The sequence below is a fragment of the Diorhabda sublineata genome, chromosome 8 (assembly GCF_026230105.1).
Source record: "Diorhabda sublineata isolate icDioSubl1.1 chromosome 8, icDioSubl1.1, whole genome shotgun sequence".
NCBI lineage: Eukaryota > Metazoa > Arthropoda > Insecta > Coleoptera > Chrysomelidae > Diorhabda > Diorhabda sublineata.
Genome location: NC_079481.1, coordinates 8,871,875 through 8,889,624, shown reverse-complemented (window position 1 = coordinate 8,889,624; position 17,750 = coordinate 8,871,875). Strand labels below are relative to the sequence as shown.

General features: G+C 34.2%; 3 protein-coding genes across 7 annotated transcripts in view; 2 read left to right on the top strand and 1 right to left on the bottom strand.

Moving 5' to 3' along the window:
• Positions 1 to 9,006, bottom strand: part of LOC130447207 (tight junction protein ZO-1-like) — a 36,023-nt gene extending 27,017 nt beyond the window's left edge. For 4 of the 5 annotated variants that reach the window (XM_056783891.1, XM_056783894.1, XM_056783892.1 and 1 more), the window contains exon 1: positions 8,547 to 9,005. In XM_056783891.1, coding sequence (XP_056639869.1) covers positions 8,547 to 8,588 — 42 coding nt within the window. In that variant the 5' untranslated portion in view covers positions 8,589 to 9,005. Of the gene's footprint in view, positions 1 to 8,546 lie in introns of all 5 variants that reach the window. The other variant, XM_056783890.1, reaches the window with a different exon arrangement.
• LOC130447206 (protein hobbit) overlaps positions 1 to 17,750 on the top strand; it is a 253,401-nt gene that overhangs the window by 220,315 nt on the left and 15,336 nt on the right. The window lies entirely within an intron of this gene.
• On the top strand, positions 10,169 to 14,220 carry LOC130447214 (heat shock protein 68-like). Its single transcript, XM_056783901.1, has 5 exons — positions 10,169 to 10,762; positions 12,076 to 12,388; positions 12,931 to 13,493; positions 13,545 to 13,905; positions 13,966 to 14,220. The coding sequence occupies exons 1-5, from the start codon at positions 10,267 to 10,269 to the stop codon at positions 14,132 to 14,134; spliced, it is 1,902 nt and encodes a 633-aa protein (XP_056639879.1). The 5' UTR covers positions 10,169 to 10,266; the 3' UTR covers positions 14,135 to 14,220.

Genomic DNA, 17,750 nt, shown 5'->3' with positions numbered 1-17,750 from the left:
GAAATTTCAATAAAAAAAAGTCGAAACGTCAAATTTTCATCTGTCATTATAAAACAAACTGATTTTAGAGACTTAAAATGATAAATGAATTAAAAGAACTGAGAAATATAAAAAATTAAAGATCATTTTTGATACTAGTAAATCAATTAGTGCGCGACGTATTTTTTTCACTATGAAAATAATTTTCGAACCATTAAACTTATATATAAATCGAAAGTGTACAAGTCAAAGGCACTTGTTATTTATTTATAATACCTGTGTCTGTATTTATACAAAGTAGTGAACGATCTACCCACACTATTTTTAACTTGTCGAACCTGAAAGTGAAAACTTTTATTTTGTTTTTTATTTTTGATATAGAACAGACATTAACAGTCGTTTCAATTCCTATAAGAAAGATTTAAATAGAAAATCGAATGAAATCTAATTAAAACAACTTTATATAAACGATAAAATAATCATTTCGTAACCATAATACGAATGTTTCTTTATTATATACAAAGTGATACAATTTTTGAATTAAATCGATTATCACAAACAACAAAATCGATTTCCTAAACTTAATCATCGATTCGCTTAATATTAAACAGTCTTTTTAACTTTGGAATGAAAAAGTTGTCAAAGGTAATCAGATCAGGTGTATATGGTGGATGAAACATCCATAAGGGTGAGATGTGGGACGAAAAACTTTCAAAAAAAAAGGCCTCCTTCAAAAGCAAAACAATCAGATACAAACTCTACTAAAAAACTAAATTTGAGGTGGAAAATGCTTACAAGAACATTAAATATTTTCGATGAATCTTTTTATTTTTATCGATTTTAAATTCGTCGCTGTAACTTTATGGTAAACACGATAAGATTGTTTTACTGCACCTAAAAATTCACGAACAACGAATCACAAATTTTTTTCGCAATCCATCTCTCTTATAAAGGTCATTAATTTATAGAAATGACACTCTCCTTTCTAAAGTTCTAACTTAATCCACTCGAATTACTGACCAATCTACTATGTAAAAGTGAATCATACATACGAGGATGGTTCCAAAAGTATTAATTGCTTCAAAAAGTACACAATATATACAGTACAGATGTAGCAAGTTTGAAGACGCCGCGTTGTTTAGTTTTTGTTTGAAGACCATCAATACTATCAATAAATAATTTGTACTAAGTTGGAATTTCTGGAATCAACACCAACATTCACAATTACACTGTCTGATATTAGCGTTTCGTTAACAAAGTTATCATCTTCAGAGACTGAAAGTAAACTCGACATTCAGTCTTTGAAGACGTTTTTGCTCACAGCATCGTGGAGATGCTTCCAACGATTGTTTGACAATGTTTCACAAAATTTTTGCACCTTTTAATAACCATGGATGAAACGTGGATCCATTTCTTTAAACCCGAAACAAAATAACAATGAAAACGATGGACTGAAAACAGAGAATCGGTTTCAAAGAAGACAAAGATCTGCAGGTTTTTTGGTATAATTTCCATTGACATTCTTGAAAAAGGGAAAACCAGCAAACACATCCCTTTATTTCAATGGTCAAAATTGATGATTTCAAGTTTGAACCGCAACCCCACGCACCCTATTCGCTAGATTTAGCCCCCTCGGATTATTTTCTGTTACCAGACTTAAAAAAATGGTCGGTGGTCAAAAATTTTGGTGTTTTCTTTTAGGATTATCCTCTATAGTCTTTCAAATCAATGTTTGGACTTTTGTTTACCTTAATTTTTGATATTTAATGACCTTTAACCTTATTTATCAGAAACGAATATGAAGAAACATTTTTACTTTTATATAGCCTTTGTTAATTCGGATGAATATCAACTTTTAGTTTCTGGACAGTTTCTCGGGTCTAACTTCTAACCCTGGACCCAACTAGGTTAAATGGATAAGACTTCTGCTAAAAACTAACGTTTTAAATCCTTTTTTTTCATTTAAAAAGCAACCACAAGAGGGGTTAACCCTATTCTTGAGTAATTCGACTGGTTCCTATCGAGTGGAGATGCCTGTAGATATTAATCTTGAACTTCTGTAGGTTGTACTGTTGGGGAAACACGCTCCACGTCTTCTGGACGTCTGCAGGCGCACTTGATGTTCATGAGCTACGTCTGCCTTTCAAGTAGATCTTGCAAATACTCCTCTAGGTGGGAAGAGCATTTGCCGTGGTTGTAGTGGTAAAACAAAGCGATTTCGACGACATTTCTTCAATGCTCTAAGCTCTCGAAGTTTCTGGTCAACTCTGGATCGTCTATAAATCGAACTGCTCTATTGAATCGACCATTTTTGGAAGCCGAGCATCAAATGTACGAGCAATATGGACTTTGTAGAGGATTGGAAGCTGTTCCGAAGTATACAGCTCAGTTTTAGTGAAGCTGCGTTAGTTGAATCGTCCACGTGACTATGCCAGGACAGCCTTAACGTCCAACAAGCGAATTTGGGGTGAAAGTTATATTTTATATCCAGACAGGACCTCAAAACCTGAGCTGCATTTTAAAGATTAATAACAAATTGTTCCGACTAAATCATCTTAATTGTCTGATGGCTAGTTTCTATCCGATCAGCAATCTATTACTCAAGCAATTTGTTCAATTAAGTATGCGGGCGAACCGAAAAAAACAGGAAGTTGTAAGGATTTAACGGAATTAATTATTTAAATAAACGTAATGGTTAAAATAAAATTAACATTATGAAAATTAGTAAATAGAAATCTAGTATTTCATCACAAATTTTACTTTTACCCAGATTAACGAATTTTTGTAAACAAGTTTCTCGTAATCTTTAAACTTTCGATTTCATTTTTTATTATTATTTTAGTATAAAACAGAAATATTATTTATTTATTGAAAATCCTGATAAAATTATATAAAAATTGTTTATATGATACTTAAATACGACGATAATAGAAAAGAAAAACTGTTTTGAATATCTAAATCGTCTCCAAGTTATATACAGTCCCCTATTTGAATAATATTTCACTTTGACAGCTCGTTTCCGAACGTCTGCTTCCCTATATATTTAAGAATAAACTTTAAACATGTAAAAATAGTTTGCTGTTTATTTAGGACAAACAACATTTATGTTAATTGAAGATTCAACGAACATTTACGTAAATAAAAACTAAAATTTTACACCTTTGAGATTTCTTTTTATAATTTTTCGTTAATCGTGAACCCAAACTTGAGTAGATCCATCATCATTATCCAGGAAACTAGTTCCTAAGTTGTAAATGTTTTGCTTCATTTTCCTAACCAATTGGAATAGAGATTGTTGTTTATTTTCACACCTTTCGTTGTGTATATCGTCAATTTTCTTTTATAAGATCTTTCATTTCGAATATCATATATTGTTTTTTTTTGAAGCAAGAACCTAGAGCTTGGACATTTCCTAGAGGGATCAATACCAACAAGAAACGTATGGTGATTAAGTCAACTAAATCCAAACATTTTTAATGAATCACCCAGTATATATTGTCCAGGTTAGAGAAAATTTTCAAAATATTCAACTACGTCTTGTTATTTAAATTCTTTCGTCATCCCGAACCGTGGAAATAAATAATTGCGGTATGTTGATGTCTTAGAAGGTCGTACCCTTTTTTTTTGAAATCCTCACGTTTCGCTTCGGCGATTCGAAGATTTTCAACCATCGGAAGCGTAAAGAATAAGAAATAAGAGGGTTGTCGCTCCCGGTGGCCTTGACGAATGTTACACCTGCTTTTCATTAGTTCAGAGGCGGCGACACTTCTAATATTTCTTTTGGAGAATTTTGTGTATGATAATAGGGCATTTTTTAAGCTCACCCAGTATATTTCACGATTCTTTCGCTACGTTATGCTTGATGGAAACGTATTGGTGAATGACCTCGGTTTTAAAAATCCCTTCTTGGCCCAAGTAATATAATTCATACGATTTCCATTAGTTTCTTTGGAATTCGAATTTATCGTCTTTTACGACTTAACTTAAGCTGAACCATAAGTCAAGACGAGGATTTTTGTGTGTTGTTATTCAGAGTATATCCGCTTATCTATCACATTTCATCATTATGACGAATTATACCGAACGGGTTATAAATTGCTAAAACTAGTTAGTATTTTTATCACCCTGTACTATTTGTTTTACCTACTGAAGAGGAAAGTCTATAAACACACAATAAAAGTTGAAATACACAAATTTTTTGTAGAAAAGTTTTGTTTTTGTTTCTTAAATGACCTTTTGGTATCTTCCTTTCACCTTCATGATTCCACGCTCATAAAATTTCTGGTTTTTATCAGCAAAAAACTGAACCAGGTGCGATTGAAAGTAATTGTGATTTGTGAAAATTTGACCATTCAAAAAATTGTGCAAATTTAGAAATAAATGGTAATCAGATGGTGTCAGATCAGGATTGTATGAGGGATGTTGCATCACTTTCCAACCAAACTTCAATAGTTTCCCAAGATGTGTGTGGTGACGATTTCACTATTCTGGTCATTTTTCTTTGATTCCTTCATCCAATTTCATTAATTGTTGGTAGTTAACATCAAAATTGATCGTTTGATTGTTTGGAAGCAGCTCAAAAAACACAACACCTTCGCAATCCAATCAAACTGACAGCATGAGCTATTTTAGTTGTTTTTCAGCTTTCTATATGGTTTGAGCTGGTTCATCGTATTTGGTCCACAATCATTTACGAATTATTTTACTCTACAGCATCCATTTTTCATCACCAATGATGATTCTTTGAAAGAAAGGATCAATTTCTTTCTTTCAATTCGTGTGATCAAATATGAAGCTTTTTAACTACATGTAGCCTCATCAAAAACCTCTTCAACAGTTATATGGCGATCCTCTTCAATAATGACTTTGATTTGATCATCAACTTCAGTATGCCGACCAGAACGTTCTCATCCTTGAAGGAGAAATCTCCAGAACGTAATTATTTTATACCAAATTGTGACACGTGTGCTATGTTAAGCAATCGGCACATATTTGTGAGCCGCAGCAGGTTTCTGGTTAGGTAAATTTTCTGCACTCCACAACTAATAGCTTCAACAAAAGTTACATTCATGTGACCAGTATCACGTAACAAACGTCAGTCAAAAATAAAGCAACGCTCTCTATGAGTAAAAGGCGAAAATATTTAATTGCCATCTTTATAGATTCGAAATCGATCAGTTTAATAAGAAAAATGAATCAACAGGAAGGGAGAATTGTAGGAATAATTTTGTATAAGATTCAAACTCTATTTGCATGTTAATTTGTCCCAAAAATAATGAAATGATTACAAATTTTTGCTCTGCTCTGTATACTTTTCGTTATAAATTGCCCAATGGGTCGTTTCATTTCCACTTGTGCATTTTTTACACACAATCAATACAGTCACGGCTATAGTATTCGGTGACACTCCCATGTATACGTTAATGCATCATTTGGTTCATAACTTTCACTACTACGATAAATATTGACCAATTTTGGTATTTCCTTCGACAAAATTCCACGTTCAATCATATTAATTATAAACAACCGTTTGCAAATACGAGGATGGTACCAAAAGTACTTGACTTTACCTACACATGGATGCACCTTCGTTATCAACTGTAAAATATTTGGTACCGGATTTTAAACGAGAACCAGCATCGTAGTGGTCGACCAAATGAGGTGACGACTCCAGAAATGTTCACAATCACTGCACACCCGAATCAAAAAAACAATCAAAACAATGGACTGTAAACAGAGAACCGTGTCCAAAGAAGGTAAAGTTCCAACTGCAAGCAAGGTCATGGCTTGGGTTTTTTTGCGATAATTTTCATTGAAAAAGGAAAAACTATCAACGAACTTATTGCAACGTTTGAGCGAAGAAAATCAAGCGAAAACGTTTTTTTTTTCATCAAGATAATACACCAGATCACACACCAGTTATTGCAATGGTCAAAATTGATAAATTAAAGTTTGGATTGTTACCTCATGGCTGATTTAGCCCCCTCGGATTATTTTCTTATACTGGGTCGGTATTGAACAACGAAGAGGTGTTGACGGCTATCGAACTTATTAGACATCTCTGGGAAAAGTGTATGGATGTAAAAGATTTTTTTTCCGAAAATTTCGTATTTTCTTTGTTGAAAACATCCTCCTAGGAACAGTTCAAAATGAATATCCTAACGGATGCTCTACAATATCTATTCTAGCTTGATAGTTGTTTAAGAATTCGAATAGAATTTCAAACGTAGCTATAAAGCTGTTATGTACCAAATGACGTTATTTTTAGCGTCAGAAATACTTTCAATATTACTTACTATTCAATTGATGTCATATAACGAATATTGCACGCTAAACCTGTTCAAATTAAACGTCAACTAGGATATACATTATGTTAAATAGATCTAGATACGATGTTGCTAAATAAGAATATTGCGATTAATTTTTTTTGCGAAATTTTTCCATTATTATTCATTCTAGATTGGTTTCTAGGAAGCATCTCTACACCTGTATACGAAGGAATGTATTCGACCGAAACTCGATTTTTTTTTCATTTCGTATCTCTTCCTTGCATATTTCAATGGCATACGCAACCCACGCATTTAAACCACAAGATTTCCTTTGTTATTAAAAACGCATACAAAGAGATTTGTATGGTAATTAGTAAGAAATCTCGCGCAATTTATCACCCGTTAAACGTGTTTCGTAAAAAATCGAGTGAAGATGCAATTTTTTTTGCTCGTTAATTTTAATTAGATTTTTTTTTCAAAGTATCAGGTAATGTTTGTCAAAATATGGACATTTTATTGCTAAATACTCCCGAATAATTAAAATTAATATAATTTGAAATAAAAACACGTACTCAGATGATCCTGGATAAAAGAAGAAGTGTTAGAATTGACAATTTTACTATATAGAAAAAGATTTCTCGTTTACTAACTCTCGTAATTCGAGAAGTATAAACCAAATTTTAATTACATCCCTCGTATTCTATTTATAGATAAAGTATCAAATGTAATCAGGGGTGGCACTCAAATAAAATGATAATTACGTAATTTTAGATAACAATAATAAAAAGTTGTAGGGTGAGGGTTAAATCCCGAGTAAATACATTAGATTTTAACGAATTTCCTTGTTAGGGAATTTCTTTGAGTACAAGGAAACAAATTTCTTTTCTTTCGATAAATTTTCCGATGATTATCTACACCTCTTGTGTCCACATTAGGCCCAATTTGCATACTAAAAGACAAATAAGTCTTCCAACTCCCGATTTGACTTTCCGATCCTCTTTAGAAAGCACCGGGAGTTAGTATTACTTGTTGTTGCCCAGTACACGACGCCGATCAGCCTCCGGGTCCATCGTCCTCTTGTTGGTACGTTGAAACGTTGATAAAATAGTGAACGATGACTAATATGTTTGTGGTATGACAATAATTCAGCACGGAAATTGGTAAAATCAATAGAAATTTCTAGAAGGTAAAATTGAAAATACTGCAAGGCACCCTAAAATTTTTTATCACGAGTCGCCGCTGCCTGTTAGAGATCTACTACTTCCGCTTCGCATTTTATAAACTTTTTTTTCGTTTTTTACATATTTCTTACTGTTTATATTTTTGACGATAGAGGTACTAACTGTTTTCGACATCGTTAAACATAACCTCAATCATGAAATGATGAACCATCCACATTTTGTGTTTGTATATTAGAAAAAGAACAGATTTTCAACGCGATTTTAGTATATTTTCGAGTGAAAAATAGTTATTTGTATGTCAAGGACTGAAAGTGCTACTTTATTTCAGCCGCGGCGCACACAACATTTTTTAGACGACGCTTAAGATCCAAAACTTTTTCAATTACATAGAGAATTTTAAATATTTTATTTACTGAACAATATAATGTTTTCTTTTTCTTCATCTTTCATTGTTATGTCATTAATTTAGACAAAACTTCGGATAAAACAAATAATTTCAGAAAATTGAAAATTTAAGGTTATGCAAAACCATCGAAGTGAAACTGTCAACGTTGAAGTGGCTACTCCAGAGCGTCCCGAAAATGTTTTGCAGTACGGAACTGTCACTTTCACTAGACGGAACACTCAAAACGTCGTCTAAAAAATACTTTTCGATTTTGAAATACAACAAAATTAGAATGAGTTTGTTCGTGATTACACCATTAACGACCCTCGTATGGCATTTTCCTTTCTTTCAATTTTCATATTTCGCATGTTGGAAATTGATTTCGGCACGCAATCACCATAAACGATTAACTTTACAGATTAACCGCGGTCGGGTAGTTCGTATCCACGGTAACGAGTGTTTCCATTTCAATTTTTTCGAAGAAAATTTAAATCGAATTAAAAAATTTCCTTTTGCTACTTAAATATTACGAAATCCCCATTCTCTTATTGCAATCTCTTTTCAAGGATGTTAAAAGTAAAATATTTCAACGTTGAAATCCAATAATTTAAATGTCCAATTTAAAAGTATCTTCCTGTATACGAGAGGAACGTAATGACGCGAAACTTTTACCTGTTCTATAGAAACCAGTATGTCAACAAGAAAAATCGTAATTATTAATAATAAACTCACCTCCGGCAAATTGATTCCCAAGTTATTAGCGAGATTATCCATTTCTTTTTTTCATCAATGATTCATCTGAACATATTTGAACGTTAACCACTAGACTTACATCGACGAAAAAATATTTATACCCAACAGGTACTTCGAGAAACAATCCCGATGTTGTTCGGGTACTTTTTCTCAAAAGTTTATAAACAAAATTAATTTTAACCACATCGCACTCGTTTAGCACCTAATTATAAATGAAAACGATTTTCCTTCACAACATTTCGATGAAAATTCCACTTTATTTAAATCGTGTTATCGTTTAGCGTCGCAAACATCACCAACTTTATTCTTGTACTGACTTGAAGAAACTTAATAGGATCCCTTCACGAGCTGCTTTGTCGTTCTTTAGATTCGTCCGAGGTAATCTGCGAAAACCAGTCAACCAACTATACAACGATTAGTTCAGAAACGTATTCCGACGACCAAAATAACACTGTGAGAGTGTAGGCGATGGTTTGGTACGCTCTCAGCTTGTAACTTTGTGTTTGTAGCGACTAGGATGACCATATACGAATTTACTACGAGTTAATAAAGGAGCAAAGATATAGGAGAGCTTGTTGTAGTTGAAATCTCCGCGGATGTGTGCTAACAACACTTTTTCTCTAAGACAAAAAAATCTATTTTTTATACTTTCTTTCAATTGTTTAAATTTGATTAAATTAATAAATGTTGTTTTTTTAGTATAAATTCATTATTAAAACTTTGGAATTTTATTATAAACGTGTTAGATGTCAAAAGTCTACGTGTCTCGTTCTATTTTCCCAATTCTCTTTATAGTAAAATGCTTTTTATTTGCTGAAAGGGCTTAATCGAGTCCATAGAGACCTCCGGGGCTTTTAATACTTGAAGCTTCGGTTTCTACCGATATAGAGGCTCTGACTGGTGCTTTTGACACGGTCCGGTTCAAACACTTATCTATTCAGGACATCCAACCTTGAAATCCTAATATAGTCTGATTCTAAGTCCATCGAACAACGAGCAGCCACCCCCCATAGCATCTGATTATCAAAAGACATCGACTTTTGGGAATATGTTGTCGGGTCCCCTAGTATTCTACTGAATTATATCAAATTTCAAAATGATCAATTAAAAAGATTTTAAAAAAACTGAAGAAGGCTTTTTAATTTTTTTAACGCTATAGATTTCGATCTCATCACGCATTTCATCCTTTTTTTTTATTTTTTACTTTTCTATTAACGAAATTTAATTTTTAATCTTACGTACCTATTCGTTCAAGTTAGAGTTTTATCGATTCTAATACAATTATAAACACTTGGTACTTTTAAAATTTAAATACCGCTAAGCGCAAATATTTCGTCACCGTTTTATCACGTGTTTACTTTCACCTGTTGATCAAACAATTCGAATCCGAAGAAGCAACAAGTACGCGTCTTGTTAGCACACATCCGTTTTGATTAATTAAGAGAAGAACGTTTCGTGTTGCTTGACGGTAGGCAACACATATTACACACTTGTATGAAATGTGGAGTAATTTTTCTATCGATTTCAATAACGTACATTAGTAGTAACAAACGAACGCGTTTTTAATACCGATTCGTTCCGATTTTCCGGATTGTAGCAACAGTCCGCGCCAAACATCCGTTCAAATCGAAACTTCACTGTCAAAAAAAAAATCCTCAGTTTTCACGAGTTTTACAATAAAATTTTTTGATAAATCAAAATGGTGAACGTACCCGCGATCGGTATCGATTTGGGTACGACGTATTCTTGCGTCGGGGTATGGCAAGGAGCCAAAGTGGAAATAATAGCGAACGATCAAGGAAATAGAACAACTCCTAGCTACGTAGCCTTTACGGATACCGAAAGATTAATCGGAGACGCCGCGAAAAATCAAGTGGCTATGAATCCCAACAATACGGTATTCGACGCTAAAAGATTGATCGGAAGGAAATACGACGATCCTAAAATACAACAAGATCTGAAGCATTGGCCGTTCAAAGTTGTAAACGACAACGGAAAACCGAAAATACAAGTCGAATTCAAAGGGGAAATGAAACGATTCGCTCCGGAAGAAATCAGCTCCATGGTTTTGACGAAAATGAAGGAAACGGCCGCCGCTTATTTAGGAAGAGATATAAGGGACGCCGTTATAACGGTGCCGGCATATTTTAACGATTCCCAAAGACAAGCCACCAAAGACGCCGGCACCATCGCAGGTCGGTACAATTTATCGATCCCTAAATAATTAACCACCCTGTATAATGATTTATATTAACATAGGTGGAGATTTCGTTGAAGCGTAACGTGAATTGTTTATTGTGTTTTGATTTTTCATTGTACAAACTCCGGTTCAGTGATTCATAATTGAACTAGCATCAAACAATACGATTAATTTCAATAAGCTTCGTTATATCACTTTTCAAATGCCCTGTATCATTTCCTCGTACATTATCAACAAATATCGAATAATAAAAAGTCTCCCCGTCTTCAGCTTCTGCTTCATTTCCACCAAGAGGTGCGTCGAACACACCAGGAGTTGGCGATGAGCTAAAGATGCAGTTTGATGTTTGGTCAGTAAAGGATCCAAAATACCAACAACTAGTACAAGAAATCTCCGAGGGAACACAGAAGATATCTAGTATTGGGTTCCACTAATTTGCTTCCAGAGGTATGACCCCACACGGTACCAGAATTCGTAGACACGTCAAAGTAATTTGCAGAAGAGATCACCAAGGGTTCAAAGAACGGAATGTACACTCTGCTTTCTTGGATTACAAGAAAGCGTTTGATAGTGTAGTTCATTCCTGGTCCTCTGACGAAATACTGATTCGTAGGAGAATGTACAAGGGTGATTGGCCAAGTCCGTTGTGGTTGGTATCTAACAGAAACACCAACTGTACAATCTTTCCTGCATGGACGCAGCAAATGAGCGTCAAATCTCCACCGATATACATATGGAGTTTGGACTGTCTAAGTAGATATCGAGGAAGGCATTTTCATTAACGGAAATGTCCAACTACCCGATGGAAGTATGGTACAGGCGATGGAAAACACAGAAACCTACAAGTTCAATTTCTGGACCACCAGTAAGCGACAGGATCAAAACTACAAAAGAGCAAAGTCCGATTTAAATGCAGACAACTTAGTTCTGGTAATCTGGAATCTTGAAATGGACGAAAACCCAGCTAGAGAGTATTCAGAGGTTGACACTAGCAATGATGGCGAAGAACAACAACCACCACTTGAGGCTTGATCGAACTCGTTAACCTACACTCTCAACGGGTTATGAAACTAGATCTGGATCTGGTCACGAAATGCAGTACACGTCCTCGACCTAACCTGGCGAGCCTGGCATCGTGGTGGTTGATAGAAGAGTCGATTCGGTCCTTCTCGTCGAAAATGTGAAAAAATCAGTAACCGGCACCGTGTCTTTGTTATTTAATTTGACGGTTCAATGATTAGGTTCCGAGCTCTCTTTCTACGGTTCGATTTTTCTCTTCGAAACGTCTCATTGAATTATTTTTTTTAGGTCTAAATGTTATGAGAATCATAAACGAACCAACCGCGGCCGCTTTAGCCTACGGTCTGGATAAAAATCTAAAGGGAGAAAAAAACGTGCTGATATTCGACTTGGGAGGCGGTACTTTCGACGTTTCCATCTTAACCATAGACGAAGGATCTTTGTTTGAGGTTAAATCCACCGCGGGAGATACCCATTTGGGCGGCGAGGACTTCGACAATCGGTTAGTGAATTTTTTCGTGGACGAATTCAAGAGAAAATACCAAAAGGATTTATCGAAAAGCGCCCGGGCTTTGAGACGACTTCGAACTGCTGCAGAAAGGTAAATAATTCTCTATTGAATGTTTCCAAAATGCGGGATATCAGTTTCCGGAAGTAAGTAATTACTTTTCTTTGTGTACAATTGACATTTGATAAGGTAGATATTTGAAATTTAAAAATTTTGTAGATTTTGACTGAATTCGCTATCGATTGGTGTTGATCGGATGTAAGAGGGTTGTCTAAAAATTTTTAAAAATAATCCTTAAATACAATTCGATGTTTATCCCAAAAAAATGATCCCCATTACTTTTCCTCGCCAATTTTCACTGTGTCCTGACTTTCGAGAAACCCTATATTCATTTCATTTTAACCGGCATTAAAATATTTTATTAAAATTTTGATAAATCGATATGAAATTGTAATGTTTGTAATTTCGGTTGTTATGCTACGGAATTCGACCTTGGGTAAAGGTCAAATAGCTTCCGTTCCTCAATATTGAACTTCCTGGTGCAAGTTGCACGCGAATGCGGCTTCATCGGATCAATGAAATGTCATTTAAAGGGATTTTTATAATGTTTTTAAAAAATTAAACATGTTTTGTAGGGCGAAAAGAACCCTTAGTTCGAGTACGGAAGCTTCTCTAGAGATAGACGCCCTCTACGAAGGCATCGACTTTTATTCGAAAATATCACGAGCTCGATTCGAAGAATTAAATTCGGATTTGTTCCGAAACACTCTGGAGCCAGTGGAAAAGGCGCTCAAAGATGCGAACATGTCGAAGAATCGAATAAACGACGTGGTTCTAGTAGGCGGTTCGACTCGCATTCCCAAAATACAATCTCTCCTTCAGAATTACTTCGAGGGTAAAATTTTGAATTTGAGTATAAATCCGGACGAAGCCGTCGCTTACGGAGCCGCCGTACAAGCCGCTATATTGAGCGGAGACACCAGTTCTAAGATACAGGACGTGTTGCTGGTCGACGTGACTCCTTTGTCTTTGGGTATCGAAACCGCCGGAGGAGTCATGTCGAAAATAATCGAAAGAAACGCCAGGATACCGTGCAAGCAAACGCAGACGTTTACCACTTATTCCGACGATCAACCGGCGGTGACTATACAAGTTTTCGAAGGAGAAAGGGCGTTAACTAAAGATAATAATTTGTTGGGTATGAAAACACGTTTTATCGCTCTTTCCAAAATTAATGAATGATTTTTAGGTACTTTCGATTTAACCGGTATTCCCCCGGCACCGAGAGGCGTTCCTAAAATCGACGTAACTTTCGATCTCGACGCCAACGGCATCTTGAACGTATCCGCTTCCGAAACTAGCACCGGGAAATCGAAAAGAATCACCATAAAAAACGACAAGGGTCGTTTATCTCAAAGGGACATAGAGAGGATGCTTAACGAAGCGGAGAAATACAGGGAAGAAGATAATCGACAGAGGGAACGAATAGGAGCCAGGAACAATTTGGAAAGTTACGTTTTTAACGTTAAACAGGCATTAAAAGACGCGGGTAATAAATTGAGCGACGAGGAGAAGGGGAAAGTAAGAAACGAGTGCGATAATTGCGTGCGGTAATTGACGTATCGGGGTAATTGAGAATTGGGCTAACGAAAGATTTTTTTTTCTTCCAGCTGGTTGGACGGTAACCAAATGGCGGAAAAAGACGAATACGAATTTAAATTGAAGGAATTGACTCGAGTATGCGGACCTTTTATGACGAAATTACATCGCGGAAATTCGGGAAATTACGGCACTTCGAGCGGAGATCAAGATGGTCCCACTATCGAAGAAGTCGATTAGAAAACGTGGAAAATCATTTCGATCCAAAAATTTTTAGTCTAAAAAGTTTCTGCATCTCATTTAATAAAGCTAGTTGAGAAAATATATATATGTAGTTTCATTTTAATTGAACTCTGCTTTCAATTTTAGCCCTTATCCATTTCTGGAATTTATTTAATCTGGTGTGAGTTCATACATTCTTGTATGAATATGGGAAGACAACTTTTTCAAGTTTTCTTGGGTCTAATTTGAAAACGGAAACGCTTTCCATGAATTGGGCGTTCGAGTTTTATTAGCGGATCTTTTTAGGTTTGTTTTTATTATCGAAAAATTTGTATTTTTAATTTTGGGCCCTAGTTATAGACAGGTCGAATTAGATAAAGTTGAAAATCATTAAAATTCTTTAAAATATAAATAAAAATAAAAATTCAAACAATTCCAATGTACGGAAAAAATTATATTCAAGCTTAAAGGTAAAAAAAAATGAGTTTATCGCGTTTTTCAGCAAAACGGTAAGTTTTATGAAAAAAATACTTTATATAAAAATTGTAGATCATAAAATTATCTACAAAAAAGGTATTAATACTTTTTATCCTGCGAGCCGCCGTTTCTGAGATATAACCGATCAAAAATTTGTTAAATTAGAGATATGACTCTCATCTATCTATAAAATAATAATTAAACAAAAACCCGCCTGCATGTATAACTACAATTAAAAATCAACTGAAAAGACTGAAACAAGATGAAAATTCAATGATAAGGTATTTTAAAAAAATAATGATTAGAAACATAAATTGAAACAATACCAAACCAATGTACCTGCATATTGTACACTTAGAAATATCAGCACGGTAGTTTTTTCACTTTTTTGCAACATTATAAACAGAATTACATTCGGAGGCATGCACAAAGAGATAATAATTTATCATAGCATTCAATTTCATGCCTCCGACTGCAATTCTGTTTATAATGTTGCAAAAAAGTGAAAAAACTACCGTGCTGATATTTCCTCACAACATGGCGTCCAAAATCCGCCATTTTGGTTTTTTTTGAACGTCTCCTATCTAAGAACACTTGGGCTAATGAAACGAATCTAACGATACCTCAAATGTGAAAATCCGTTTAGCGGTTCTAGAGATACAAGGTAATAAAGAATATTACATACATACATACAAGATACGCGTTAAAAACATAACCCTTCCTGGCAGTCGGGTAAAAAAACTCACCCTTTTCGAAAGATTTGCGTTGGGTTCGAACGTTTTGGAAAATTTACTTCTTCTAACTGCTCTTCTACTATTTTTAGATATTTTATTGGAGAGTTTTTTGTTCATTTTTTTGGGAAACACAAACATACATTCGAATTTCACTGAAATTTTTTTTGATTTGTGTATGTAATTACATCTCATCTCAACTGATTGTAATATAAACCGATACGCCTACAAATTCGAAATTATATAAAAGTTGTCCCACGACGAGTTAAAACTATCTGTATCATGAAAATTTCTACGTTTGGGTTTTCGGATACGATCTTTTTAACTAAAATATTTTCCGGTTCTACCGGAAGTTGACTGTAACATCGTTATTTTAAATGGAACACCTTGTATATCAATACATTTATGAAATTTACGTAAAATTTCGGTATACTTTTGTCTAAAAACTTTTTTCGAAAAACGCATAATTTTTGAGTTATTAATTTTTTTTGTAAAAAATACATACCCTTATAAATTATTTTTTTACGAGGACACCCTTAAACGTATGAAAATGGATTCTGTTCGTTTACTTTTAGCAAGGTGAGATGTATTTAAATCTGTGTTGAAAAATTTTTCATTTTATACAGGGGTCATATAAAAAGTGTTCAAATTTTAACTTCATAAATATCAATTTTCTTTATTTTTTTAAATAGAACCACCCACTTTTTTTCTATTTTAATGCATTCGGGGGTACAAAATAAGTCAAATTCATATATATACTTTCCTATACCTAAACCTTACCGTTATCCAGATATTGATAGTTTTCTGTAAATTTTTTGAGATGACTTGAACACTTTTTATATGCCCCCCGTATAAAATGAAAAATTTTTCAACATAAATTCAAATACGTCTGACCTTGCTCAAAGCAACCGACCAGAAACCATTTTCATATCTTCAATAATATCGTCGTAAAAAAATAATTTATAAGGGTCTGCAATTTTTTACAAAAAAATTAATAAACCAAAAAAAAAACGCATTTTTGGAAAAAAGTATATTAAAATTTTCACCAACGTATCAATATACAGTGTGTTCCATTTAAAATAACGAGGTTTCTGTATCGAAATAGTTTTTAATTGATACATTGTTGTTTTAGATAGAATTTGTTTCAATTATTGATTTTTCCGAAACCATCTTACGTATTTTATGAAGAAATTCATTAAATAAATTGCCCACTGTAACTATCTACATTTTTTTGATCAATTGTGACTGCCGATGTTATTCGAAAAGATATTTTATTCTAATTCATATCAAAAACTGACTCAATTTTAAAAATTCCTTATAATTACAAAGACACGTGACCTATCTAGAATCGATTACGCCCACAAGTTTTTTTTTCCTTCGCTATGACGCAATCTACCTCGGGTTAACAATCGATCGAAACATTTCCAGGAAAAGAATCGATTTAGTAGTTAAGACGCCGTTTATCCAGAAAATACTGGAAAATAATTTTTTACGTGGATCGTAATGAAAACCGTTATTCCAAATATATATCTATCGTAATTATGATTAATTTTAGGGCTTTGGAGGGGTTAATTATTATTATTTTTATTAGTTTATCGTATTTTAAGTAAACAAAATGATTTTTTTTATTGTCGTCATTTTTGCACACGCCTCACATGTAATCGATTTAATTGGTGATGTAAATATTCAAATCACTTCGATTGATATATAGTATTAATAAAAATTACGATTATCAATTATATAAATAGTTGTTATCAAATTTTTTTATAACGTTATTAATTCAAAATGATTTTCCCACAACTCGGTATAATGTTATAATAATTTATCGTATCTTTCAACTAATTTCGTACTTAATCAAGTTGGTTTAACTGAAACCGTCATACTGAACACACTGTTTACATCACCACTACACGATTACACTGTCTGTCGCACGTTTCGATACCCAAATTATCATCTTCAGAGACACAATTTACCTTCAATCTCTGAAGACGATAATTAGGTAATCGAAACGTGTCTCAGACAGTGTAATCGTGTAGTGGTTATGTAAACAGTGTGTTCACTATCTTCGGATTTCTTTCTTCAGTTTCCTTTGCACTCGAGATGGTTAGGCAGGTGTTTCAAGACACTCACAGATAACTTGGACTTCAGTTTCCATGCACCAGGGGCTCTCCGGATCATCCGTGATGCCCATGGTGTGAAGACGATGTCTTAGATGGCAGTGTCCGGCCTTCGCTTGTCTCATGCCAGTTGAAAGCTCGCAAATTATTGATATCGATAGGAAAAGATCGAACGCCGTTATCAAACTGTGATGGGATATGAGGTCAAAGCAAAAATATTTCATTAACACGTTTACTGCCAATTACAAAATAACTTATAATTCACCTCCCCAGAAGAGTTTTTTTTCATATAATTCAATTAAGAAATAA